The following is a 27,922-nucleotide window of genomic DNA, read 5'->3' as shown; positions in this document are numbered from 1 at the left end:
GTCCAAAATTAGCTGGGTTTCCGTTCAATCCACCTCTCACTCACACACCCTGATTCATAAAGCAGGGGCACACGGGCCCAGACACTACAAAGAAAACCAAAGTCACGGGCATCAAGTGTGGCTGTGGATTCCTTACCCTAGCCTGCACAGGTTCTCCAGCTCGGGGACCTCAGGCCCCTGGGTTTCTATGCGCAGTGGCTCGTATTTGTACAGCACCTCCTCGATGCGTGGCAAAGGCTGGAGGGAGATCTTCTGGCTCTGAAAAGACAGAGGGGGGGGAAACACGACACTGATTAAAAATGACCCGTGTGTAATACACAGTATAGAGACCTGACCTTCATCTTAAAAAAAAAAAAGTCAGAGGAAAAAGCTGCAGGGACCAAACTGTCCTTTTGCTAAACATGTCCTGGTTTCAGGATTCCAAACAACCTGAATAATCTTAAGCTACTTCAACAAACTGTATATGATGTACAAACCTACTCAATGAATTTGATGAGCAAGCAGGAAGTAATGCAACCAATAAGCGAATATCTCATGCTTTCAGGTGAGACTGTGAAGTCTCGGGGAGAGCCTGTTTAATTTTGATGGACAGAACCAAGCTGTATCAATTGTGGAGCCGCACAGAACACACAGCTCAGCACGGCCAGCCACAACACCACCTGCAGGGCCTCATAGCCAAAAGACAACAATGGCCCGACTGCGGGAGATCATTCACCTTTCATAAATTCTAGTAAGGTTACGAAGCAGAGGCCAGCCACTAGTTAACTGGTCTAAGGATCTCATTTGGCCTTTTATAAAAAAGGGTTTCAGTTTCAACAACATGGCTGAGGAGCTTGTTCCACACTCCCACAACCCTTTGCAGGAATGAGCGCCTCCTGTTCTCAGTTTTAAATTACTTCCCACTTAGTATCCAGTTATTTCCCCTGGTTCGCGTTTCCCTGTTGATGGTGAGGAAGTCTGCTGGGTTTGCTTTGTCAGCGTTTTTACCTGAGTCTGGTCCCCTTGTAGTTTTCTCAGTTCAGGACTTCAAAACCACCAAATGCCGTTATTATCTTACAAGAGCTAGCTGAGAGCAAGCAATGTCCTTGCATATTATCCCTGTGCAATGAAGGACTTGTTTTTTCGTGAAGTTACACCAAACCACACACACCTCAATTAAACTGACCAAGTTTCATTTTATGTGCAAAGCTTGTAAAAGAACAAAAAATAAATCTCCGGCATCTGTTTCTGTAAAATTTCAGTTTTGCACATTTGAGCGGAAGCCAGGATTCAGCACGACGAGGGGAATTTCAAGACAATACTGAACTATTTTGTTGGCAGCAACAGCTCTGAGCAGAAGGCAAGAAAATGTTTGGACCACAATCAAAGGATCCAAAATTGAATCGAGTCAAAACAAACCAGAGGCAAACGGGTCGAAATGGGAGACTACAGAGGTCTAGATGGAATTTTAAGCGCAGACACACAAAAATCAGTAAGTGAAATGCCACAATGCCAAATAAAAACACTGAAAGGTCAGGTGCTGTTTGAATTAGTTTGAGGTGCTACTGCATGGGGTAAAGGGAGACTACTGGGGGTTCACGTGAGCAGACAAGGGCTGAGTGCAGACAGGGCCGCGAGGTGGATACCATGCCATTCAGGGAAACACACCCTGACACTGCACAGAAGAGAGGAAGAGCGGAGAAAGAGAATCGGGAAGAGAAAGAAACGGAGAGAGAAACGAAAAAAGGAAACAAAAGAAGGAAGGCAGAAACTGGAAGAGAGAGGCAAACACAAGGAAACAGCAGGGAGAGACCAAGGACAGGCGAAACAGAAAAAAAAGGGAGAGAAAGGAGGGAGACAGAACAGTAAATCTCCACTGTAAACAAACAAGAGGAGCTTGAAAGAAAGATGTTCCTACTGCACATGCTCAGCATTTACGTCGGGTAGGGTCACCTTGAAAACTCCCAGCCCAACCTCTGTGCTACGCAAGCACACAGCCGCTGTCAGCAATAACACAGAGCTCATCAGTAAAATCAGCGCGCCACTGCACGTGCTCTGTCACTGCCTCAACAGCAGCACGGAATTTTTAGCCAAACTGTTGCACCACATGCACACAGCAGATGTCTCAGCAATAAGACACCACAAGATCACGGCGCATCAGGATCCCACTTCCTGCTGCTCTGGAGAGATGCTGTTGACCCTCCAGCAGCCCTTGCGATAGTACTGGTCTCCCCTCTAATGCTACAAGATACACCCAGCCCTGACAGGAGGCCTGGCACAATCACAATCCTGGGAGGCAAGACCCTTTACATCACTTTGCTGCAATTATTCTGATAAACGCCACAAGGTCAGGGAGGTCAATTGCTGAACTATCCACGACAAACCCAGAGGGGAGAAGCCTAAGTGCAAGAAAAACTACAATTTAAACGGGAAACACAAAACCACACTCTACTGAGTTGGTGGAGAAAAACTTAATTTGTCTAATGACATCATGGGGTCCGGAATGGCCACTGTTATCTGTGCAATTGATTAGACGGTGTTTTCTCTGAGCGCCAATAAATTCAACGGGCCTGTCCACCCAACCACAGAACGGACGAGGATGGTGCCCCACTCATTCTCTCAACAGCGCTATAGTGACCCCTGCTGGTCGGCCTGTGCAGGAAGATAATGGCACTGTTGAGGACCCAGCACCTGACTCTGTAGATCACTTGCCCAAGTCTGCCACAGCTAGCCCCAAGACTTTTAATGTCTCATTCAAATCTGCATCCTGCAATGTGCAAAAGATCAATGCTGCGCTTGACGGTTTTCCCACACCTTCATATATCAGGCAATTTGATTTTAAAAAGATAAATACATCTCATATTTTCTTTAGAGTACTTACCTACAGTCTGCTTTTTACATTCATTTATTATTATTGCTGTCTAAGTGTCTAATATATCTTTAGAATACTTACCTACAGTCTGCTGTCTAAGTGTCTAATATATCTTACCTTAATCCCTGAAATCGCTGAGCAGTGAACACTATCTTCAAAATAAAACAGACCTGCACTCAAAAGTTGATTCACCCTATAAATCCAATTGTTAATAAAAGTCATTTTTTTATTTGTAAATTCAACTTTTTGTAATAGAGCTAAAACGTTCAATTAAAAGGTGCTGAGAACTGACACACAGACATTTCAAAAGGCTGTCTATTGAAATGTCAGCACATATACGCCACATGTAAGACAGTAACATAACTCCATATTCATAACAGTCAACAGTAATGGGGTCTTTCACAGCAGTGGAGCACTAAAAATGATGATACTTTTCTCTCCATTAAAACAGATGCACAGACTGGGGAGGAAATAGGATTGATAAACCCTAGTCCCCAGGGACCAGTGCATCTGCAGGTTTTCAATGGCTATTTATAGCACTGGCACCTTGACTCAAGAGATGGAATAGTTGTTAAAATGGCGCAATTAAGCCAAAATGAACTGAAGGAGGTTTGTTAGGAGCTGAGTTGGAAGACATTCCCGTAGACTCACTGGATCTCAGAGACCAGGACTGGACGGCCCTCCATTAGAATCACAAAAGGCTCATGACCAAGCCCAAGCATAAATCAATATCACAATAGAAAACCGCACATCTGACTATTGCAAAAACATAACAAGAATCATCCAAAATGCCCTGCTCTCTAAAAACTGAACACCACAAAGCTATAAGAGGGATGCTGCAGGCCAATTGGTCAATTAGCATTGAAACCTGTGCCAAAATCCACCACACTGCCATTGTTAGGAGCTACTTAAGAACAATGGCAAACCGCTCTGTATTGTTAAAACATTTTCAAATAGTTTTGTAAAAGCAATAAACATTTGAGGCCACAAGCTGAGCTGGATATAAATAGTGCTTCATTGGTCCCAGGCATGATGCACAACAACAGATCATCTCAGACATTACTGCTAAATCATCCACAAACAGCACGCTCACACAGATGATGTCCTATACTACACTTCTGGTGTTGAATACAAACTCTAATCCAGCAGTTAACAGGCAGCTGGTTAGCAGAACTTTAAGGCGACTAGCCAGAACAGCCCTTCATAGTACAAGACAGGTTAAGAAACAACTAAATGTGTTGGGAGATATGTGTTCTTTATATAACCACACATAAAAATTGAAATCATAGCTATAATACTGTGTAGCTATTTCATATAGACTACCAGTAAGCAGAAGAATTTAAAAGTGTTTTAATGTACTGTTAATTTACTATATGCAATAAAATATTAATTGCAAATAAAAAAAGAAAGTTCAATATTCTGAGCATCCACACCCTGGCATTCACCAGCTGATGGGACCACAGACAATGGCAAATGAAATATATTTAGCAGACGAACAGCTCTTTTCCCAGCCAGTGAGAAATCTTCACGTACCAGAGAGAGCTGCAGCGTCAGCGAGAGGACTGAGACAATAGCACACGATAAAAATCTTGCAGAGCAACAAAGAAACTGGTTTGAGTTTTGCTGCAACAAGTTCCTGACACAACTATAACCAGGAACTGAGGTAGGGGGGTGGGGGAGGGGGAGGACTGTGAGATAAACCGCACTGTCTCCCTGAACAGGGGCAACCCGGCATTTCCCAATTGAACAGGTATCAAACTATCAGTCAGTTTCATATTTTTCCTCCACTTGCTAGTGGTCCAGCGAGGTTTTGGAGCCCCTTTTCAAATCCTCTACAGTGGGGCCAAAGTGAGACAAAGGCTGAGAGATGAACTGCACACCCAAGGAGGCCGGCAGATGGGTGAACTAAAAACGCTGAAGAAAATAAAAATAATTCACAAACAGGACAGTGAAGGTAGGACTACAGCCAAAGAGCACAGGGCTGGGAAGAGCTATCAGGCTGGTGTGAGCTCTGAACCAGAGACCCCCGTTGCAGCATTTTGTCTGCACGTATAATTGCTTCACATCTTGAAGAATGTGAATATCGTGTGAATGATGGCAATTTGTTTTCATAAGCTGCCTCTTCTATCTCCGTATTAGTGTTTTTGCCATGTGCATGCAAACCACTGTACTTGTCTTGTAATTGTCTTCATTTCATCTGCTGCTTCTAGACTGTTTGCTAATCTTCCTGGTTTGGTATCATCTGGAAACTGGACTAGTTTATTGTAATAAACTATATAGGAGTGTACATACTACTGATAATAACTATTTCCAAAGATTAAAAGATCATTATGATAAGCTCTTCAAAAGGCAGTGAAAGCCCAATGTAACTGCAATGAAACCTATTCACCATTTATACAGTGCTCTGAATTATTTTTGATGTTTGATTTTTTTTTAAATCATTACATCAATAAAGCAATACCTTTCATTCACCTTACACAAGTGTTCCGTTTGCCTGAAGTATATTCGTCTGAATATGATTTTTTTCCCTTGCTTAGCACACAGTATTTTATTGCTTTTGTGCTGCCCAAGGAAAAGTTCATCTGAATGCACCTGCACACTGGACCTTCACACACTGAGCAGGCCCACTGAGGGACATCGTACTGTCAGACCGAATGACTCTCTCTCTCTCAGCTCTCTCCTTCACGGCCTATTGCTGGTACAGCACAGTTTGCTCTCTGGAATGTTCACTTTTCGCATTGTAAGCAATACAGCCAATACAAGCCCTGCACGTCCTTATTGTGCACCTCTGTTAGGTTCCAGAAGGACAGCAGGGCTTTTCTGCCCTCAGCAGTACTGCTTCACTCTGCACTTACAGTAAGTCTTCGAGAATTCAGATTCCTCAATGCGATTAAAGCCCTACTAGTTCCCACAGGAGACATCTGAAATATTTCAATTGCAAAACTCCCCCCCCCCCCCTCCCCAAAAAAAAAACTTTCCTCTATGTGCAAATTTTCCATTTGGAGGAGCACAGAAACACGTTTTAAAAGAAGAAAAACCCGCTTGACCTACGTTTTGTGTCAAATTTCCAATCTGATTTTACTTTCAATACGTGACAATGACAAAAAGGCCCTGATTAGCACACTTCATTAACTCACCCCTGCATAACCCAGCACAGAATACCAGATGTAATAATGTACTGTTTATTAACAAATACACAGACTAACCCAAAAAATAAACACGTTTTCGCCTAGAAATTTGGTTAGTCCCTTACACTAAAAACCATTTTGGACACAATGTTCAGATGTGCAGGTGTACAGAGCAATGCTTATTTTCTAGGTGGCATCTTTGAAAGCAACTGCCTGTGCACATTTCAGGATCTATTTTTTTCTTATTTTCTTTCTCATGTTCTGCCCACTGTCTGGTTCCGACTTGCGACTGACCTATCCTCTCACATGCTGGCATATCTACTGTACTTGTTTCAAGTAGTCCCTACAAAGAGACTTGTCTCATCTGTACATGACTTGTTTCTCCCACCTAATGTCAGTGCCCTCCTAGTGTTTTTACAGGGGATTGAGAACTGGATGGGTTGCAGGATAGTCCAGACTGGAAAAATACTTTCCCATCTCCAAAGCAACTGGCACCCCAGCCAAGCTACATGATATACCCGAAAGCCATATCTCTGGCTCTGGATGGAGACTGCTCCAGACCCTTTACATCACAGATATACCCATGGTGCACTTGGTAATGTACTGTACCTACCTACACATGATTTGGGCTTGTCTTTGAATGGAATGCTTTGGGGGGAAAAGGAGATCATTTTCCTCTCCAACATGTCTGGGGTGATCGCTATGCTGAGCCCCAAACTGCTCCGTCTAAATGCCGATTCCCAGATTGTTTTCATACTCACAGACTTTTGCTGGCTGGTGTAAGTGCAGAGAAACAAATCTTACAAGGTTGCACAGACACAGAAATACTCTTACATTACACTTGGTTGGACTTGGCTGGTTGGATTTGCAGAAATTGGTCTTATGGAAAAAGTGCGGCTAGCATATATTTTGTAAGAACTCTGACTGGCATGGCCATTTGTATGGTCTTTAAAAATGATCCACATACACTAGAAAAAGGAGTGGAATTATGAATTTGTTATATCTTTATTAAAAAATGTGTGAACAGGGTCACTGTAACTCTGAGGCTAACACTGGCTTTAATTCATTTTTTCCTTTTCAGTCCAGGGCTAAAAAAAAACAAACTGGCACGACAGGGAATCTCTGACTGACAGATGTAAATATGACTTTATGTAAAAAGCTGCATGTGGCCTCAATCTTGTTCCTCATTGCCTTGCGTGCATTGTCTGGAATAACGTCTGGAACACGCTGCAATATCACCCTTTTAGTCATGTCTGAAATACATTCCTGACACGTCACGAAATACAAGAAAAAGCCCTGTACGATAACGGTGCTAGAGTACAATTCCATTATTAAAGGGCTGTACAGTAATAAGACTGTAATAGCGCAATTTTGTATAATTACAGGACTGTAATAATTATCACTGTTTGAAGGGCAAATGTACCATATAAGAGTGTGTTGGAACAGGGAGAACCTGTATATTGTTCTGAAGGGGAGGTTAAAGATAGGTGTACACTCAGGAGTGCTGACCATGCCAGGGGCAGTCTGGCCAGACCCCCCCTCACCCCGAGCGGCTGGCCTATGTCACAAAGTCCCACCATCGCACACCTGCCCTCACTCGAGGGGGTTGTTGACCTGTCAATTGCTCTGCAAAACACGAAGCAGACCACATCACTTTCTCTGGTCAGCTTTCAGTGTCTCAAAGCGCCACCTGTTAAGCGAGCTCTTGTTTTCTTTACATGAGTGCACTCCGTACTCTGTTGTAATCCTTCAATGCGTTTGCTATTCCTGCTACTGTATTAATATTTGCTGTCATGCTCGCTCTACTGTAAATCTAACTTGTTTTGCCTTTAATCCTTTAGCACATAGGATCTTCTGTACATTATTGACACAGAGACGTAGAGTGAAAACAAGCTGTTCTATGGATCTGTCTCGGCCCGGACAAATGGCTTTTTACAATTTGAGGCAGAGCAGCAAATGTAAAAGGACAACCCCCCCCCCCCCCTCCACAAAAAACAAACGCTTTCCATGTTAAATATAGTCGTCCTGGAAGTCTGGGGTTGGTCTGCAGCTGCTCTGCTTGCCAAAGCCCAGGAAGCTGACGATCCCCTGCGCTGTTGTTTCACGGGGGTGTGGAGAAGCAGGGCTGGCAGAGAGGGCGCACAACTGAGCTCACACTTGCTGGTGCCAATCAGCAGAACCTGTCACCCTCCCCCACCCGCACCACCACCACCACCACCATGTCCGCCAATCCTGTCCTCCCCGCCCCCACGCTGGCCCCACTCACTGAGCGGCTGCACACAGCCCTGCCCACCTCCAAACCCCCTCGTCTCTCCGCCACCAGCCAGCAGCCTCTCTAGACCATGCAGCCAACTGGAGCCGAAAAATGTCAAAGTTCAGCCCTTCTCCGTTAGAGGCCTGCCTGACCTGTAGGGGCTGGCAAAGAGAGGGAACCCACAAGGAGAGTTGCGGGAGACTCGGGAGAAACAAGAAAGCATGGCTGCCATACACAGCGCAAGATAACACACTTTATTACTAACACAGAGGGCTAAGTGATGTATAATGTTATATTGGGATAAACCTCCTCCCCTGGACACCCACTGAGATTGAGAGGACTCCTCTCAACGGGGAGATCAGCACAAGCGTGTTTTTCAAATCAATCATCCAACAACCAATCAATAAACGAAAACAGTATCGGTGAAATGAAGCGATTTGCTCATCTGTCTTCTGCTGAATTCCTGTCTCCTTCACAGGTCCAAGCCGCTTGCAGCCCAGATTAAACCGGGATGAATGATGTGCTGTTTATCTCAAACCAAACTCTGATCGGGAACACAGATACGGCCATTCCTCAGGAGGCATACAGAACACCGCATTTCAACACAGCTTAGATATCAGCAAAGTTAAAATACCAGACTGTCACCTGTCACCTGGATATGAAAACTATCAACCAGCAGATTAAAAAGTGAAGTTTTCTCAAAGTTATCAAAATTATCGCAAAACGTCCAAGATGGTGTCTGTGACCTTCAACGAAACAGACAGTTTAATAAGATTTCAGATAATACTATTCACACTGGATTGCCCTACACATTTTCATCTTTCAGCACAAAGTATTACATTCTGACAAACCATGTGCAGACTTAGCACCGTATAACCCTGTCAGAGCTGCAGAGTTTAACTGACCGGCTCCTAAAGCAACGACCTCTGCTTGCAAGCTCTTCAATGAGAGATCCCTGAAAGAGCCGTCTCTGCTCTCATCGCTGCTGCTGCTGCTGCAAGTCAGCTCAAGCCCGAAGAGCACTCTGGCTCCGCTGACCTCCAGGGCGACCTCCACAGAGGCAGTCATGCACTTTATTCTGGGCTAGATCCCATCAGACTAGCTGAACCTGTTGGGTAAGCAGTCTCCCCTCCCCTTACTAGACACACTGCTCAGCCTCAGTGTAGCACCAGGAAGGGAAACTGCACTCCAACACAGCCTGTTGTCTCTCCACCTGTGGCCAGTCTACATACAGCCTCCCATCTTCCACAGGCTTCCTGTCCGCCGCGACGCTCTTTCAGACAATTCGTTCCCATCCTGTGGAATGGGAAGCAGTTGGGAATGATGGGTTGGATCGTAAGAGGGGACACTGCTTACACTACAATTGGGAGCTAAAAATAACACAGACACTCGCACTGGCTGTCTTGGAAAGGTTGCCATCTGCATTTCTAATAAAATCTAGTTTGAACACTTACATGCTACTATAATCCCCCGAAACTTTCCTGATTATCCTCATTAGACGCAGGCGGACAGGTTTTAAGGTGCTGAGCCTATAGAGGATTATTCTGCAGCTCCTTATACTGCTGTTACTGCCACATGCTTAAAGTTGTCATGCATGTCATGCTGTGAGTCTAACCAAAAGGTTCAGCTACAGGTAGTCAGAAAGACCCTCATGACCACACTGGAGAAGCTTGCTGATCAAATCTCTCTGACAACGCCAGACGTCATTAGCTGGCACCTACAGCTAGAGGGAACTCATTTCCGAACGTATTTTTTTCTGGACAAATCTTTTCCTCTCGTTTGATGTACTTGCCCAGAACGTGTGGCATGTCAGCTGCTTTTTACAAAGCGCTCATATGGAAACCCTGGAACAGCACTGAGATACCCGCGATCCGCAAAAGAATGTTTTATTTAGGCCGGGGGATGAAATCCTGGACAAAGGTGGTCAGATACTTCAGAGGTCAGATCTGTTCAGGCACAACAGGCTGGGCGCTAAGCCCTCCACAGCCAGATCCGGGAATCTGGGAAGAAGCTTTACAAGATACGCTGTCACAGGTGCCTCCACCAGCACCCATCTCACCCAGTAAGCAGTCTCCTTGTTTACTGGTCCCTTTCTCGAACAGCGGATGAAAATGCCAAAAATGTCCCTTTGAACTTGGGTTGTAAACCACATGGCTCTTTCACACTCTTTCACCATAACAGGAAGGCTTCTGTAATTCCTCCTCTCAGGAGCGATATGCAACATCCTCGGACCCTTTCTGCTTCGCATTCGGAGACAAGCCCGGGCAGGTGTTTGTACAAGATTCCAAATAATGTTTGAAACAGAAAGTGGCCTAGCAAACTCAAAGGACCAAGCACACTTGTTGGAGACAGGGCTAATGTTTTGGAAATGTGTAGCTGTAAGACCTTTAAAAGGAGATACAGCCTAATGTGCCTTTATATTCACTAATAACAGATAAAATGCACTAATCCACCACATTAAGAATATAAGAACAGTTACAAACAAGAGAAGGCCATTCGGTCAATCTAGCCTGCTTAGGGATTCCTTCCTTCAAAGCCGCAAAACTGTGGGTACATGTCTGTTGCACTGGTACAAAGCGGAAGATTATTTAGGATCAATTTCCTCAGGCAGGACCCGACTCATTTCCAGGGATTACGGTTTAATCCTCGCACACCTGTGATGTGTTCCGGACACCGTGCAGTTTTGGTCAAGGCTTCCCGTCGGTCTCGGGGACAAAGAAGCCCCAAAAAAGCCCAGCCTGTGTTCACAGCCAACATGACATCAGCTATCTGGAGCCACGCACACTGAGCAGCTGTTACTAGAACAGTAGAACAGCAACACGGGAAGGGAACGGTATTCACGAAGCACTCAACTGGGGAAACAAAATCCAAAGGGCAAAAGAAACCTCACTGCGTAGACACGGGTTACACCATAAACCCCAGAAATTCGTAAAAGAAATGAAAGGTTTTAACTGTGCGTCTGTCACGAGGAGAGCTCAAGGCAGATCTGGCAGTTTCACAAAGGACGATTCCACCACCATACGCGCTTTCCTGTCCAGCGGGTAAAATATACTGGAGGGATCCGATCCGCGACGACGCCAACAACAGGAACACACCCCCCTGACCTGTAAGCCCTTAACAACAGCCAGCTCGCATTCCTTTCAAGAAGAGAAGGGCAGCTCTTTTCAACCTCCCTCTGCGTGGGGTGGTTGCCGACGTGCAGATTATGAGCGGGACCCCAGGGCCCGACGGACCCGTCCTTCCTGCTTTCAGGCGCCGACGCTCAGCATTCTGGGCCGCCGGCTTCCATGCCTTCCTACCGCAGCACAGAAGGGCCATGCATTTACATCCCAGCGTTTCATTCTTAAAGATTTAGAAACAGGTACCCTAGTCCCTCATAAGATCTCTTCCTGGTGCACTGGCAAGGAAGCGTTTAAGGAAAACGATGCCAGTTCGTGTCATTCTTGCTCGGTTAAACATCAGAGCTCTAGACTACAGTACAATTAAATGTCAAGAGACGCCTACTGTGATGAAGAACACCAAGCTGTCTGCCAAGACCGCAGTCGGATCTCTAGATTTCCTACAAAGCCCCACACTACTCTGTCCGGACACCACAGGGAGCTTCTACAGGGCTGACCGAGCCGTGTGCCAGCAGGCCGGTCCCGTACTGTTAAAAACTCTGGATTTCAGTTTTTTTTTAAAAAGAGTACGCTCACAGTGGCACAAACCATTCAGCCGTGAATCCTGCACTATCGCTTGCTCAGAATAGCTTTAATTGTTTTCTTTTCCTAGTGCATAAGGTCTTCGATTACTCCCTAAACTGCACATTTGCACTTTCTTTTCACTTGGTAGAGGGGGAAGGGGGGGGGGGGGTGTTAGATTGCGGTTTAACAAATTAATTGAATAAATTCTCAATCCTAACGCCACACTGACTCTGGCATTTCCTTGAACAAACACGTCTGGATCGCCGAGAGAGATTAATCACACTTCCCGAGACGCATTCACTCATCTGTAACTAGTATTTGACGCGCAGTTACCTGCTACGGCGCCGCTGGCGGGGGGAGAGGGCGGGGGTGACTGGTTGGATTAATACTCCACCGAAACCATAATAATAGAAACAAGCACCCCGCCACAGAATCGAAGCTCACAAGGACGCGCAATTAACCACAGTCCGTGGACGAGAGAAGAAAAATGAATTAAGAAAGCAAAATGCGGAACATTTCTGGTACTGGCTGCCAGACAGCTGCAGGCAGCACCTCAAACCTCCTCTCCAGCCCAGGTGGTGAAAGCCCCTCTCACTCCCTCGTCTCATTATTAGTGCTCTTACTGGCAGGCAGCCGCAGCTCTGACGAAGCTGGGTACGCGCCGTGTGGAATGACAGGGCCGCCTTTCTGTGACCCTTGACCTGTGACCTGCGGCACAAGGCACCAGGACCTGCTCTCAGGATATGAACAACCCATCTTGAGCAACGCATGCATAGGATAGCTCAGGGTCATCTGGTTCGGGGCAATTACGCAGAAATGATCTCATCGCACTAGATGTTTTCACAGCAAAGCCATCTTGCCAATCCACAGGCAATTGCTTTTTTTTTTTTTATCTCAGTCGTATCAACCTCGAGAAGACCACACTGGTGTTACTTGGGATATTGTTTTTTTCATCTGCCCGTTACAGGAAAAGCATGCCATTTTTTTTAACGCGTATCCTGAAGGCAAAAGCTCCTAAAACAACTTTCTGGTCCAAAAAAAAAAAGAAAAACTACTAAAAAGGCAGCTGAATCAAAGACTGGGAATGAACCAGAGTGTTTTTGGGGGAAACAGCTGCGATAGACTCTAAATATTAAAGAATTCACTTCAGAGGAATGACAGGGAAGGTGGCAAACTGACTGGCAAAGGAGGTTTCTGAGATACCCCGACGTTTCTGATCACAAGGGAGGAAAAGGACCAATACTATAGTGAAACTAAGCAGTAAACCAGAAAACCCACCACTTACACTCATTCAGATACTAACCCTCCGCTTTTGAACAAACACCTCAACTTATATTTGCAGAATCTACTTGCTACAGCACTTTAACAGCCACCCTGCCATTTCTGGAGATAAAATCATAGAACTGGAGAAGGCGGTGTTCATTTTCCTGTCTAGGTAACAAAATCCTCCTCTTGGCACAGCTGCACTGATGTCACAGGCAGAGAGGTGGCTGCGTTCACCTTGAGGTGGAAGACAACTGTACCATGAACTAGAGAAGGGACGTATATTTTTAGGCGTATTTAGGCCTGGTCTGTTTCCTTTATCAAGTTTTCTGATATGTTTGGAAAAAAAAATTGTATTTTATCTCAGCACATTTTTACAACATAATTTATTTTATTTATATATCAATTGTATTCATATGATTTCATTCTTCTATTATGACAAATTTTAAATTATAGGACGGTGTGTTTCTTAAGTCTATACAAAGGAGATTTAGCATTTGACATGTTCCACTTTACAGCAATTCCCACGCAAGGCTGTCTTACTATACATCTTATTTTGCGGTCAGATATTAGCTTCGTCGTTCTGGGCAGGACTTGATTTTGAAGGGGCTGGGAAGTTCGCTGGTGATCTGCTTCAAAGAGCGCGACTAGGAAGTGCGTCGGTCTCCAAGTGACCCGCACAGCTGCTGCACAGAAGCCCCCTGCTCTGCCGGGCCAGATTATTAAGGGGCACAGAGTTGAAAGGTGGGAAGGTCACTTGACCGGCTCTTCCTGTACTACTGAACAAGATCAAGAGCCTGAGAACCTTAGCGGGCCCAGTATCACATGTATCCAGCCCCTGGGACACGTTAACACATGGTAACTCCTAACAGCAAATACCTTACTCTGCAAACTGTGGGAGGCATGCCGTGTGCCGCCATCTTCCCTGGTTCTCCCCTTCCCACCCTTCCCAAGTCCGTGTATTCTCACCATGGCAATGCCAGTGGAGAAGGTGGTGGGCTTGACAACCTGGCGCTGCTTCTCCAGTTGGACTTCCAGCTGTGCAGCTCTACCCTTGTGCTGGGCCAGGAGCAACGAGGCCGGCAGCTGGGAGCTCTCCTGCAACACACGGTGGCAAAGTTAACGCTGTGTTAGTATGAAGACGCAGAGTGAACTCCACAAGCAGACACTGAATACCAACAGTGGGGGACACTGGGTCATCAGCCAGGAACTCAACAGGCGCCTGTACAATAATATTACATTTCTTTCATTTACAGAACACCTTCCCCTCATTTCAGCTTCAGAGTTCAGCTGCCAGAAGTCTGTGAGAGGGCTGAAACGCGAACATGACAGTGCACTGATCAAAGAACAATGGGCTGTTTTTTTTTTAAGGGAACCACAACAGTTCAGATAATTCATCCGAGTTAAAAAGTGCATGTGCGACAAAAGCAATTCGACGTGTTCCCCAATCCAAAATGTATGAGTGGGAAACAATCAACACCACTGATAAAGGCTCTTGTAAAAGCACTAGATTGCATAATGCTTGGTTACACCTTTTGGGATACAATTATCGCACGGTGCGCCGCGCCATCCAGGCCCCAGAGAGTTTCCGGGGAAAAAAAAATTCAGACAGGAGCAAAAAAAATCACTCGTCATAAACCTGACTTGGGCCCCAAAATTCCAACACTGAGCTTAAAAATTGGCTAATAATATAATCTGCAACGACCCCTTGTTTTCAGGATCCACAAAAAAATTAAAAACTGAGCTCAATCTGCCTACGATCTCATCTCCAATGCAAAATTATCTCCCATTATCGTCTTACAGCTGCACTCACGCACGCACATGCAGACTGATCCTGGCGGCGATCTGTGTTTCTGGAGGTTTATGACTAGGGCTGATGCTATGGGGGGGGGTAGACAAATACACCCCTTGTCCTTGAGAGAGCGGCAGCCGGGCCCTTGCCCCCAGGTTAGAGGCTGTAGAGGCAGCGGGCTGTCTGTCGGTGTGGTTCAGGGGGCTGGGCAGCGGGGAAGAGGTGGCAGGAGCTGGGTTGGGGTTAACCTGGCAGAACGCCCGGAGGTGCCCTCTAACACAAACTGGCTTCTCCCATCTGTCCGCTGCCGTCACGCTGCTGAAAGGAGCCCTTGTCTCCCGCTCCACAGCGCTGGTTTGGGCAGAGGCCCACACCCACATTCAGACTCGTCTACCACTGACAAGAGAACTAGAAACAAAGATTCCCATTGCGCAGCTGACCTGAAAAGCACCTCCATCTAACTGTTTCTTTCTAACCTGAACCAGACAAAAATAGAACGCTTTTTTTTATAAATAGAGATTATTAAGCCCAAAACATGCGTGAACATATATATAACTATCTCCTGATGTCTCTCTGTTCGGAATTAACAAACCTGAAATGCCTAATGCTTGGGTGTTGAGTCACGTAAGAGTCTGCCATTTGCAAAACCTGAAATGGATCAAACTGCTGTGCACGTAGAGTCCAACTTCTGTCTCCGTAAAATAACATCTGCAACCCCTCCCCAGTGGAAACCAACAACACGAAAAGCACAGACGGGCTCCACAGTTGACCCTCTGAGCCACTAGTAGGTCAGAAGATGAGAGTCACGTTCGCAACCAATTGGCATGTGTATATCTTTACATACGGCATAGCCAAATCAGTCATCAAACGAAGCCAATCGGAGCGTGTTCTGGGAATCCCTGTGCTGCAGAGCACAGCGATCTCACTGTCCGTCTCGTCTCCTGAGGGAGTCTGGATCTCAGTCACCTGCACCTCCTAACAAGGAAGCACTTGTTAAACAAACAGCACACTCACCCTTTCCCAGGCAACACAGGTGCTCATTTGAAACCATTAACCTTAAAAACAACAGGCCAGGAAGATGCTGAAGCCACAGAGCGTTAATGGCAACCAAAAGCACCTCAAAAACGCAAGAAACAATAAGCTGTGCACTCTTAAAAACACAGGGAGAGCATTCTCAACAAGCTCTCATTCAGGCCTGCCGACAGTAATCTGTACAGTGCGGAATGTCTGTGCTCTTTACTCACAACTATAAAAGAGCACAAGGTGTCAGAGTTCACAGTCGTTGCTGACTGTTGTCAGACAGGAGAAGGGTTACACAGGATTCAGAGCAATGCAGTAACCTGAAAATATGAGTCTAGGTCGAGGGGCAGATCTAGACACTGTCCCATGCATTGGAAATCTCTTCTAATTGAGTCGAGAAGAAGAGGTGCACAGAATGGGTATGGAGGTCTGGTGCACCTATAGCCACACCTGTTGATCTGCCAAAGCATCATCTGAAGCAAGTAGGCCTACACAGTCCCAGAGACAGACAATCCCAGCCAGAATGGGAACAGCTCCCGATCCTACTGGGAGAGGCAGGAGGGAACTCAGCTGAACTGGCAGCACAGTGTGTGGTCTCCTGTCCCAGCCTGAGGAATAGTTAGCCCGTTTCTCAATAATGCTCTGTTGTATGTTGTATGTACATGTCCTATGACAAGTTTGTACTGTCAATATCTGAAGATGTTGTGTTAATTGTATAAGCTTTGGTGACACTGTAATTCATCCATCATGTCCATACAGCTCGTTGAATTAAACTGAACTGAATTCAACTGACCGCCTGGACACTGTCCTCCATGGCCAGATAGCCTGGACTCTCCTACCCAACCTAGCTGACTCATCTCAGGGCTCACCAGCTCATCCAGAAGAGCCTGCTTGTTCTTCTTCTTAGCCAGGAGCTGCCGGTGCTCCTCCTGCAGCAGCTCCAGCCGCCTCTGCTCGGTCTCCTGCTGCTCCAACAGCAGGAGCTCCTCCAGCTCCTCCTGTTCCCGTGTCTGAGAGGGAAGGGAGGGGGATGTGTCAGAACGGCACAACGGCAAGAATCCTCTCAGCTCCCCTTGCTCCTGTGCCTCACAGAGAGAGCGCAGGGGGCAGGTAGAAAGAAGGGAGAGGACAAACCCTGGAATCCAAGCGCTATGCTGACTCTAGTCCTAGCAAGTTAGGAGATGGACCAGAACCGCCAGTAACTCAACTACAGACTGACAGCTGCTGTCCACAGTCTTCTTCAGTCACCAACGCAAGGGAGAGTGGATCACGGCACGGAGGAACGACACCCAGATTCTCCTTCGCCCCATCTCAGTTACGAAGCTTCATCTGTCATAGGTCGCGCCAAACTGGCAGACTGTACGCTTTCACTCTCAGTAGCAGAAGACACAGCAGAACCTTGAGAAAGTCCTGCTAAATCTCCCGAGTCAAACCCAAACTGAACTAAGGAAAAAAATGCCTTCAGCACTAGTCAATACCAAACTATGCGCAGAGGATGGAAACAGGTACTGACCAGTTTGACTTTGTTCTTCTGAATGACATCTTTATTCTCCCTCTTGTACTGCTCTATCATCTGATTTGTGGTCTCGACATCCACATTGTTTGTCAGGTTATAGACTGCAGAGAAGAAAAGGGGTTGAACTCATTGTTATCAAAATCAGGAAGTGCAGAAAAATAAACACAGACGTGCAGGTTAGGCAGAGGCTGATCTTTAACATTTTGTGTGCCATTGTTCAGATCAAACCATTTACCATTCAATGAGGCTTCTTTTTTTTCTTCCAGGCATCAAACATTACTTTTTTTTAAACGTTTTCAATAGTCACAGCTAAATAAACAGGAATTCAGTTAGTTCTTTCTCTTCCACAATCTATATAGAATTTCCCTAAAGTGCCCCTTAACAGGCACTTTAACATATATTTTGGGGGTGAATTCAACAATGAATATAGAATAATGAGGCCTCATAGGCCACATCCTCAAGGTGTTCGCCAGAGTAGGCTCTCAGCTCAACTCTCTACTTCCTACTACCTTGCACCTGCCTTACTTAGTGGTGCAACTCATTTCACGGGACTGCTAGATCCCTGAATCTGGCTTTAATGAGAAACCGAGGCACAAAAGAGGGAAAAAAAAAAACAGAAATCGATGATCTCATGACAGCCGGCGCAGACCAAAGTACAGCTCGCCGTCGTCTGCCGCTTCCCACCCCAGTCAGACAGGCTGAGCGGAGACCGGACGGCGGGGCAGCCCCTGACAGACCGTCTCTCAGACCTAATGATGGTAATGCATCCACGCCCACATGCGCTGAAACAGCCTGCGGACACAGCTCCCAGAGCTGGCATCCCCCATCCAAGGACATAAAGAGAGTCAAAAATCAAAACCACACACAGACGTGAACCTGCAGAACAGAACTGCCACCTGTTTACTACCGAGAGAATACTGCACGGACACTACATTCCTCTCCCATGAAAAATATATACAGGAGGGCCTGGCCTTTGTTCGATATTGGCACCTTTTGTTTTTAAACCTCCAAATACCCCGCTTTAAATTTTGACGACTTGCCAAGAAGACTCTCGCAAAAACTCCCCTGCTGATGCCTTGAACCTATTTTTTCTCCCCAACAATTCAATTTCACTAGCAGTCCATACACACTTGGCCTGAAACAGGCAACTGTGGGGAAAAAAAAGAATGACAAGAGAGAAAAGGAAATCACAGAAGCCTTACTGATCTCTTCGACCTGCTCTAAGTAGTCGTTGTACTCATGCAGACTGGGGAAATCTTGCTCTCTCTTGTTGTAGCTGCACAGGGAAATACAACAACAATCTCTGTTAACATCGTGGTCGTTTCATTTCTGCACAGCTGCAGCCTGGGCACCTTATTTCTGCAAAACGTGCACATCCTTTCAAAGCTGTTTTATTGCATTATTCTCGGGAGTTCACCTCCTTCAGAACAGCAGCGTTAAGATTCTGCATCATGTGCCCTTAAAATACACACACGTCCTTTTGACCTGCGTTGTCTTCAGTATAGTGGCCAACCAACATGGTTCTTCTAAAGAACAGGTACTGGTTTCACAGTGTCAGCACAAGGCGGTGGAAATGCAAATACCTCTAAAGTAAAACCCCCAAAAAATATTTTTTCAAGCTAAAACATAACATTTGCATTCTTTTCTAAGCATCTGTGAAATAAAACTAAAAGTCAGTGTATGCAAATCCATCTGGAGAAAAAAAAAAAGGTGCTGACAAACCCCGCTTAAGTAGTCTCTCAAATTTGGTAACAGCTTCCTTTAAAAAAACACTGTGGTTGCGCACTTGAAACACCTCTAATCGTGAGCAGTTTTCAAACTGAAGGTGCTCCACAATGCCTCCTATCCCAGATATGTCCTCACTGGGCACCAGTAACCCGAGGGGGTGACTGCTCACTGCTCAGCGCCTCTGCACCACGTTCATGCAGGTACAGCAGGACCCTCCCTCCCCCAAGCAGGCTGAAAGCCTCAGGCCGGCAGGAAGAGTCTGGGAGAGGGATCTCCACAGAAACGGCCTGCGCTATTGTTTAGGGTTTGAAGAAAGCTGTCACCGCGCTGGGGGTTAGGGGAGGAGAGGTTTTGTATACAAAACAAACGTTTGTATTCCAAGGACAATGGCATCTCAGAGAGAGGCCCTTAACAGCAGGGAGGTGCCCCCCCCCCCCAGCACATTTACACCACCAGAGCAGCCAATGAGGCGCACGGCTTACATTTTCAACACCTTCTTCCTGATCTCCACCTCTTTGTCGACCGCCGGGTCCTCGAAGAACTGCACGCGGAAGTTGCTCTTCCTGAGCGGCGTGTCGCACTCCTGGCAGTTTCCCGAGCCGCGGACGAAAAGCATCTCCACGCAGCTCTCGCACCTGGACGGGGGGCGGGGAGGGGGGGGCAGACACAGAGAGCAGGGGGGAGGTGAGAGTGGCGGACCGACAGCAGGAGCCGTGGGGCTCCTTGGCGTCCAAAACCACACAGGCCTGGCTGCTGCGCTGGGACAGCCTGGACAACGCCGCCACCCCGCCTTCCTGCCATCTTGGTGGAAGAATCCGCACGCCGCACGGCTTCCACAACCGGAAAAACGGACCAATCCGCTGTGCAATGTGGAGGAGTCTCGCCCCTGACCAGCCATGACCAGGGCGGCTTCGTGCACCCCCATTCTGACATCAGGGGGCCAGGCGGGGGGGGGTGAGGTCACACAGCTCCGCCCTGTTAATTTCCTCAACGGGACCAAAGGTCGAAAAGCTCATCCTAAAACAGACTTTGGCATTTAAGGAGCCCATGCATTAAGGCTGCATGTATCCAATCGAAGAAGTGAATTGTTAAATTGTGGGCAATCCTGGTCCCGAGGGCCACAGCCCTGCAGGTGACACAGGCCTCTGGTTACCTTTCCATGTGGCAGATCTAGAAGTGTCAAACCAGACAAAGGCCAGTCCATAGTTAGCAGGGCTCTGGGAAGCTTGGCACTCAAATGAGCCACAACTGCCTGAAATAGATATAAACTGATTCACATTACTCTATTCACGGCAGCCTGATTTCTTTCAATGACATGGCCACTTTACCTTAGTTCCCAGTAGCGAATGTGGCTTCTAGTGTGTAGAAGAGCCCTCTCCTCTTTCCTCTCATCTTGGCTTTGCACGAGCTTCAGTGCAAGTAAATACTCAACTCACTGCCTAATAGCAGTTAATGTGCTGGCCCCAAAAATAACATTTTACAGTCAGTTATGGGCTAAATACTGTACCACACACCTTCATAGCTAGAATAGAATCTGATCTCTGATGAAAGCTTCACGGCTCAGGGTGCAACAGAACAATGTAAAAAAATTACAACAGATCATCGGTATTCAAACTTTTTTTTTTTACAATACACTTTTGTGTCCCTTCAAACTGGCTTGATCAGTTTAACTATGTTGGATATGTTGGATTATGCTTCATCAGACACCTTCTCTGACTCTGCTTTGGGATCAATGTGCAGTAGTGGTCAAGACCCTGGGCTCCAGACTGGGGGGTCATGGGTTCAAATCCCATGTGGTACGCTGTTGCTGTGCCCTTGAGCAAGGCACTTCTTTCTAATTGCTCCAAACTGAACAAATGGGTCACCAGGCCATCACTGTAAATGAGTATTTGTTCTCAACTGACATATCTGGTGAAATAAAGAAAAATGGTAAGCCCTCTTTATTTGTAAAGGCAAATCCTGACACTGATTAATGTACATTTCTGTGTCTCTCTGCCAACACACACACCGCAGAAATCAAGCACAGACAGATCGACAGATAAAACAGAACTCCAGCAATTAGATCAAATTAAAGACGACTGCAAATTTTCAAAACCGTTTACAGTGGTAAATGTGTGTTTGCAGATGTTGCACTGCAACAAGTGTCGAAACCCACAATTGCGGGTGTTAGACATAACCACATGGATAATTTTATTAAAAAAGAATGAAGGTACAAGCCTCTAATCTAGAAACACTTCACTGCCATACCGTAATTCTATGCACAAGTCACAAAGGGTACAGGTCTAGTCTGAGTCCTGCTCCTCCCCGTTGTGGGAGATTTTAGACGCTGTCCGGGCATGAGCATAGAGATCACCGCGCCACATGGTTTCCATGACGTCACCTACACGGGGGACCCCCGCATGGGGCAGAGAGCAACTGGGTGCCCCACACGGGTAACACCTGGAGCACCGGCGTGAAGAACGACAACGATGGAAACCCGTCACGGCAACCATGCGCTGTGATTCCGAACACAAGGAACACACCATTCCGATACCCTGAAGACAAAAGAACCAACGGAAAAAAAATGGTTCTTTTGTAAGGCTCTCGCAGATACCTGCAGGCAATACTTATTGAATCCCATGGCAACGAGACACACCCGGCATTTAACATCAATCGCAGACAACCTGTAGAGCTCAAAACAATGGAAAAGCACAACTGGCTTTCAGAAAATCAACCAGCTCATGGAAAACAAACACACCAATCAAAACCCGCTTAATCATACTATTGTGACTTTAATAAAATACGATTGTTTCTTGTCCATTTTTTTTTTTAATGGTTCAAGAAGAGCTTTTCATTCTGGTTTAAAAACAAGGATTTCCAACAAGGAACAAGAAAACAAGAAATTTGACAGATTTTCTGATACGAACCTGAAACTGTCCCATCAGAAAACTGAACCCTGCAAATCGCAGTGCCGGTCTGAACTCTGCCCCCTTTCAGAGGCAGATGTTCCCTGTAGCCCAGGGCTAAAGAAGACACATGGGCCTGAGCCGCACATATGGGTGGCCAGGCAAGTTCCTACAGGACTACAATGGCACCATTCGTCACAGCAGGCCACTGGCCCTTTTCTGCCAGCCAGAATAAGACACTGTAGCTCCAGTCAAGGTCTACAATCAAGGACTGGATCCGAACAATAAAGATGGAGATTCCAACTGTGAATGCTAAAAAAGAGCAAGTTCTTTGAATTAAAGGCAAGACAATACAGGCTTTACTGTTTCACAGAAGTTTTTTAAAGGACCCCAGCAGAAATGAACAGCAAGACAGACAGAATTAAAAACTCACTCAGTCTTACTGTATTTTTTTTAACACTATATATTTTTAATAGAGGGGGATGGCAGAAGAGCACTCATTATGGTACCAGGGCACACGGACCAGCGTACTGAAAAGAAACAGGAAGAGAGATCAAGGATGACAGCAGATGTCTGGGTCCTGACCTGACCACCACAAAACTGTCTACAGTCCAGTGGCATTCCTCTGCTGGGGCTGTGCTGCTCCCTGGGTCACTGGTCTGCTGTCCTATCTAGCTGTGATCTCCCTCTCCCCCATCATCTTGCTACGGTAGCTTCACTGGACCAACCCCGAGCTCTGGGCTCCTCTCAGCACAGGGCCCCTGCCCAAGAGGAATCTCCTTATCTTTCAGCCTGGCCTGCTCTCTCACATGCTGCTCTGCCCTTATCTGAGCGATCTGCAGGTTTCAGCAGGATAGCACGGTGATACTCCCAAGGCATCTTGCTTAGTAAACAGAATCAGTGCAGGTTTAAGGAAATGCTTCACAGCCACAGAAACACTGCTGCTTTCCAAAGCAACTGGGATTCTACCACTGCTACCATACTGGTTAACATTTTATGTACTTATCAAGGATTCCTGCACACCCAAAACCAGCTGAGAAATATCTGGACCACGTAAGTGCACGTTACCCACTAATGGGCACCTGGGGAACTCCTATGCCCCTTCCCCCTTGAGCCGAGAAAGCAGCATGATGGAAGACCTTCCTCCTCTCTTCACCATTCTTTTGTGCGGTCATCTCAGCCAGTGGCCGGGCTGTTCCTCCACCTGATGCAAGAGGGGAGCTACGAGACCCCTGCCTCACCACTGCCACCCATGCCACGGGCCCAGCAGGCACACAGAAACGGCCGCTGTGTCCCAAAACCCTGACGTCCCTGGCAACACCGACATCAGACTCCTGTTGCTTTCTAATGGCTGTGCTAGAAACTGTCCCTCTCCTCACCCTGCTCGGGGTGCTACACGGGTTTCTGGATAGCACCACGACTTAAGCTGATGAGAACTCAGTCCTTAAGGCTTGATTTCTCAAAGTCATTTGTATCATAACCCCAGGTAAAGCAGAGATTCTGAAATAATATAGCTGGTCAGAAGTTTTAAAGTGACCTATTGCACCAGCCTGCTTCTTTTACATACCCATTATAACAACTGCCTATGACAGAAGGGGAGCAACCAGGCTACTGGAGAGCCTCAATCCAGCAGATTTATGTGTTACGCTCAAGTGATCATCATTCATTTCTAAACACTCTCGTTCTAGTCACCTAAGCAGGCGATTTGCACAATTAGTTTAGAGAATATTAGAAAGAAGATGCAGATAGCCCATACCTCACAAGGATCACAGTTGGCCATGCCTGCCTTAAACTAATCAATTCCTTTCCTGAACTGATCAAAACTCAATTCTTCAAAGTCTTGGCAAGTCTTTGATTAAAGGATGACCCGTAACTCCCGCAGGACTGCGGCTCTGCGGGACCAAGCTCGGCCACCCCTGGCCTATAATAAGAAATATCAAAGCTCACCAGTCATTACACCACTAGCATTTCATTTCAAAACATGAAAACCTCCATGACATGACTGTCTGAGTGACTTACTGCACTTCAATTTGAAAAACGAGGAAGAATAGAAGCACCGGCTCATATATACAAGTATGAACACTTGATTTTTACAGTAACCTCATTTACTTCTCTGACTGTTGTTGTTTGGTTTTAACCGCACAAATGCAGTTTGTCCAGACTTGAGATCTGGGCCCTGGGAATGGTATTCAAAATACAAACCTAAGCCAATAAACCACTGAATGAACCTGTGGGGCAACTCTCAGCCGCATACCGCTACCCCTGAGACTGTCAGTTCTGTTCTGGGAACTGCCACCATTACTCAACATCCACGTCTGCACAGCACCCAGCGCTGTCCGTGCGCAAGGCTGCGCTGGGTCTGTTCCTGCCGGGTCCCAAATGCCAAAGGACATCTGACCGCGCGACCAGAGCGAGGGCAATAAATAAGCCTGCTGCTAAAAACGTGAATGCGCTCAAGGTTTAATTTTAGACGCAAGTCATTCCTTAGCCCCCTTCCAGACTGGAACTGCTTCAGATCGCCCATCAGCTGTCATCGCTGGTCTGGTCTCACACGCATCAGTGCTGCTCGCGGACGGACAACACGCACCCCTCCCCCCCCCAACGACCGTGCTGTTCCACTTAAAAACTACGCAAATCCCCAAAAAATCCAATTGCAAGGATCTGGAACAGAATCACCGGGCTTTAACAGGGAGCTGCACAAATTAAACGATAACCATTATAAAAACAACAGAAGCAAACTATTGGCAAACAAAGTTCATTTGCTTGAATTACAAGAACTGCATTTCCTTTCTCACCGTTTCTCAAGAACAAATGGGGGATGTACCCTGGTGTCCTGGTCAAATTTCCCCCTGGCCTTTAAATCATCATGGCCTCCTAATAATCCCCATCAATGTCTCGGCATCACCACTCTGTTCAATCCCCACTGAGAGCTGATGTGTGGGGAGCATACTGGCGTACTCCGGCTGCCATCACATCATCCAGGTGGGGTGCACACTGGTGGTGGAGGGGAGTCCCTATTATATGTAAATAACTTTGAGCGGAGTGTCCAAAAATGTGCCATGAAGTGTAAGGAATTATTAATCATTATAATTTCCTTGTCCAAAAGCAACAAAAGGCTTTGGAGAGAGAAGATAGGTGGAGATTGTCAGAAGTGGCACTGGGGGCATATTGGATATACCTCCCACTGTTTTTGCACTGTATTGCTGTATATAGAAACCGGTGTCTTGACAGCTAATGACAAGAGCTTGCACTGCCTTTGAGCCCTAGAGAGCGTGTTCGGTTTTATTCCACAGTACCTTGACTTTACAGTGTCAGATAACGGAATCCCAGACAAATCGTACTAATACAGCTTCAGACTCTCTAAGGACCAAGCTGGCCAGCAGGAATCCAGGATGTCTGGCCACACATAACTCCTCAAAAACTCAAAGCAGATGCTAATATTTTAATGGGTTTCTTAATCTGGCTCAGTACTACCTCTCCTTCTTCCCTGCAAGCTTACCCTTTTCATACCGTCCCTCCAGAAGTGCCCGATTACAGAAATTATGACATGAAGCAAACAAGAGCTCAACACAGTCCTGTGAGATACGATATACTACGACAAGTAAATGAAAAAACGGCATTCTTGTTCAAGAGCCAGGGTTATGTGGAACAAAGCAGTGTAAGTGGGAGAGGACCGACTTCATCCACCAGTGAAGTGCAGCTCCATTTGGGTGACAGAAGGCAGTTCTTCTGAACCAGCTGCCCCCCTGCACAGTACAGCAGGTGGAAAAATGACAAATTGCTTCACCGATTTAAATGAGGACAAACTCTAGGGAGACCAGTCTATAAGATCCCAAAGTAGAATTAAGCCAGAACAACGGATTTAATCCCTACTGCTACAAACCGCACCATGTCGTTTAAGGTGAGAATGAGCAGTTAGGACCTTACTGTCTCATCAATATTCCTACAACAGTGTCCTCCTGTCGCCATGCGGTAGCGTTGGCCTGGAAAATCTGGACCACAGGGAAGAGTCTGCTCTACTGTTCCACCAACAACACTTACAGAAGCAACCTGGTCTCCCATCTCTGCACTGACCAGGCCCAGTCATGCTTAGCTTCCGAGATCAGATGAGATCAGGCTTCGGGATCATTAGAACTCGGCGGATTCTTAAAGGATCTGTTCTTGAAAAAAGTTGGAGCGCAAGCTGTGATGACTCTGCTGGGTACCTTGTTCCAAACAGACGCGCACTGTACGTCCATTCATGGAAAGGAAGACCTTCCCTCCTCCACTTCAAACGGTTTTAAATTAACAGAGTTTAATGAAACATACCAGCAACCAAGATTTTAATCGAACATCACTGATCTTTAAAAATGCCAGGGCTCGCTGTGACAATGCAGGTCTGCCACAGTGCCCCTGCTCCACCCCACTCAATATAAAAGGAGCCCAGGAAAGCTATCTGCCCCAAAATAAGAAATACAGTTTTAAAATTACACTTAAAATTGTTTAAACTCAGCAACATAGTTTGCTTTGACAAAATGTCTCAAGAATCTGTGGCCATAATTGAATTAAGCAATTTATACCTCAAAATACGACAATAGGTATGATTTTCACTGTTAACAACACAGGTCTGAAGGGGTTAATAATTTAACAACGTCAACATGACAACCACTGTTATTATTCCTCAGCTTTACATTCAAAGCTGAGAACTGGCCAGAATCTCTTCGGCATCCTCTATCCAGGCCAGCTGGACAATACCCATATACCATTGCTACAGGATGGGGGAATTTTGCTTTGTCTGCATAAAACAGTACGGTTTGGACAAGACCTTATGCACTGCGTTCCTGTGTCAAGTGATTCGTTATCTTTCACGTTTTACATTTGTGAATAAATTATGCTTCTGATAACCGTTATCTGATCCCCGACTATCACCATCTAAATTCTCCAAGTGTTTCTCGGAGGGGGGTGTTATTTGCAGTGTTACGACACTGGTGACATTACGTTAGAAATAACCATCCCAAAATATCATTTCTATGCCCCCAGCTCCTGCACGGCTTCTAAGGCGATTTCAGAATGAGGATAAACTGATCGTATCCAAATAAGAAGAAGAAGAAATCGACAATTTACGTGCAGTACTGCAGTTACTCGAAGATCCCAACATATCGGGGTAAAAAATGAATGTAAAAACCCTCGCGTTTTAAAGACAAGGTGGTCGGTTGTGTAAAACGTTTCCAAAAGTCGAGAATAATGATCTTTTCTGAGCTGTAAATGAACTACATTCTTGTGCGTGTTAGTTTGCTGTTGTGTTACGAAACGACATATTAAAAGGACTTACAGCGTGTGGCCACAGACATTGACCATCAGTTTGAGAGATGGGTTCCTGTATTTGGTGGTTCTGCATCGTGGACAGCCCTGGTCATCCATGTCTAAAAAGATTTACTGAAATTTTCCTTCGATGAATTACACTACCGCGGTTAACAGAATATTACATCCTACACCACGACCCTGCTGCTTCACACCAAACACATTCCGGAGTGGAAACTGCACCTTCGAAATAGTTCCGGGGGCTGTCTTTACACCGCTCAGGAGCGCCGCACATTCGGAGTCATGTGCACCTCTTTTTTCTAATTCTTCCAATAAGGGGAAATTACTGAGACGTATAGTTCTATTTAACCGTTCATTTCGTTTGAACGGTTAAATAAATTTTGAATTATTTATGCTTATTTTTATATTTATATTATACTTATATTTATTTATACTTTTTCCCCAAACGGAAGAATATAAATAAAACGGTCTACAAAATATAACGCTTAATGATTAGCGCTA

General features: G+C 46.0%; 1 protein-coding gene across 1 annotated transcript in view; it reads right to left on the bottom strand.

Moving 5' to 3' along the window:
• mnat1 (MNAT1 component of CDK activating kinase) overlaps nucleotides 1–27,641 on the bottom strand; it is a 47,140-nt gene extending 19,499 nt beyond the window's left edge. Inside the window, exons 1-7 of the mRNA XM_088647786.1 lie at nucleotides 27,432–27,641; nucleotides 19,718–19,870; nucleotides 18,710–18,783; nucleotides 17,505–17,608; nucleotides 16,861–17,001; nucleotides 14,149–14,277; nucleotides 137–258 (exon numbers count right to left, since the gene is read on the bottom strand). Coding sequence (XP_088503912.1) covers nucleotides 137–258; nucleotides 14,149–14,277; nucleotides 16,861–17,001; nucleotides 17,505–17,608; nucleotides 18,710–18,783; nucleotides 19,718–19,870; nucleotides 27,432–27,520 — 812 coding nt within the window. The 5' untranslated portion in view covers nucleotides 27,521–27,641. The remainder of the gene's footprint in view (nucleotides 1–136; nucleotides 259–14,148; nucleotides 14,278–16,860; nucleotides 17,002–17,504; nucleotides 17,609–18,709; nucleotides 18,784–19,717; nucleotides 19,871–27,431) is intronic.
• Between the last annotated feature and the right edge of the window lie 281 nt (nucleotides 27,642–27,922).

Source organism: Lepisosteus platostomus, chromosome 10 (assembly GCF_059453375.1).
Source record: "Lepisosteus platostomus isolate fLepPlt1 chromosome 10, fLepPlt1.hap1, whole genome shotgun sequence".
NCBI classification, from domain to species: Eukaryota; Metazoa; Chordata; class Actinopteri; order Semionotiformes; family Lepisosteidae; genus Lepisosteus; species Lepisosteus platostomus.
This window is presented reverse-complemented; position numbering and strand designations above follow the sequence as displayed.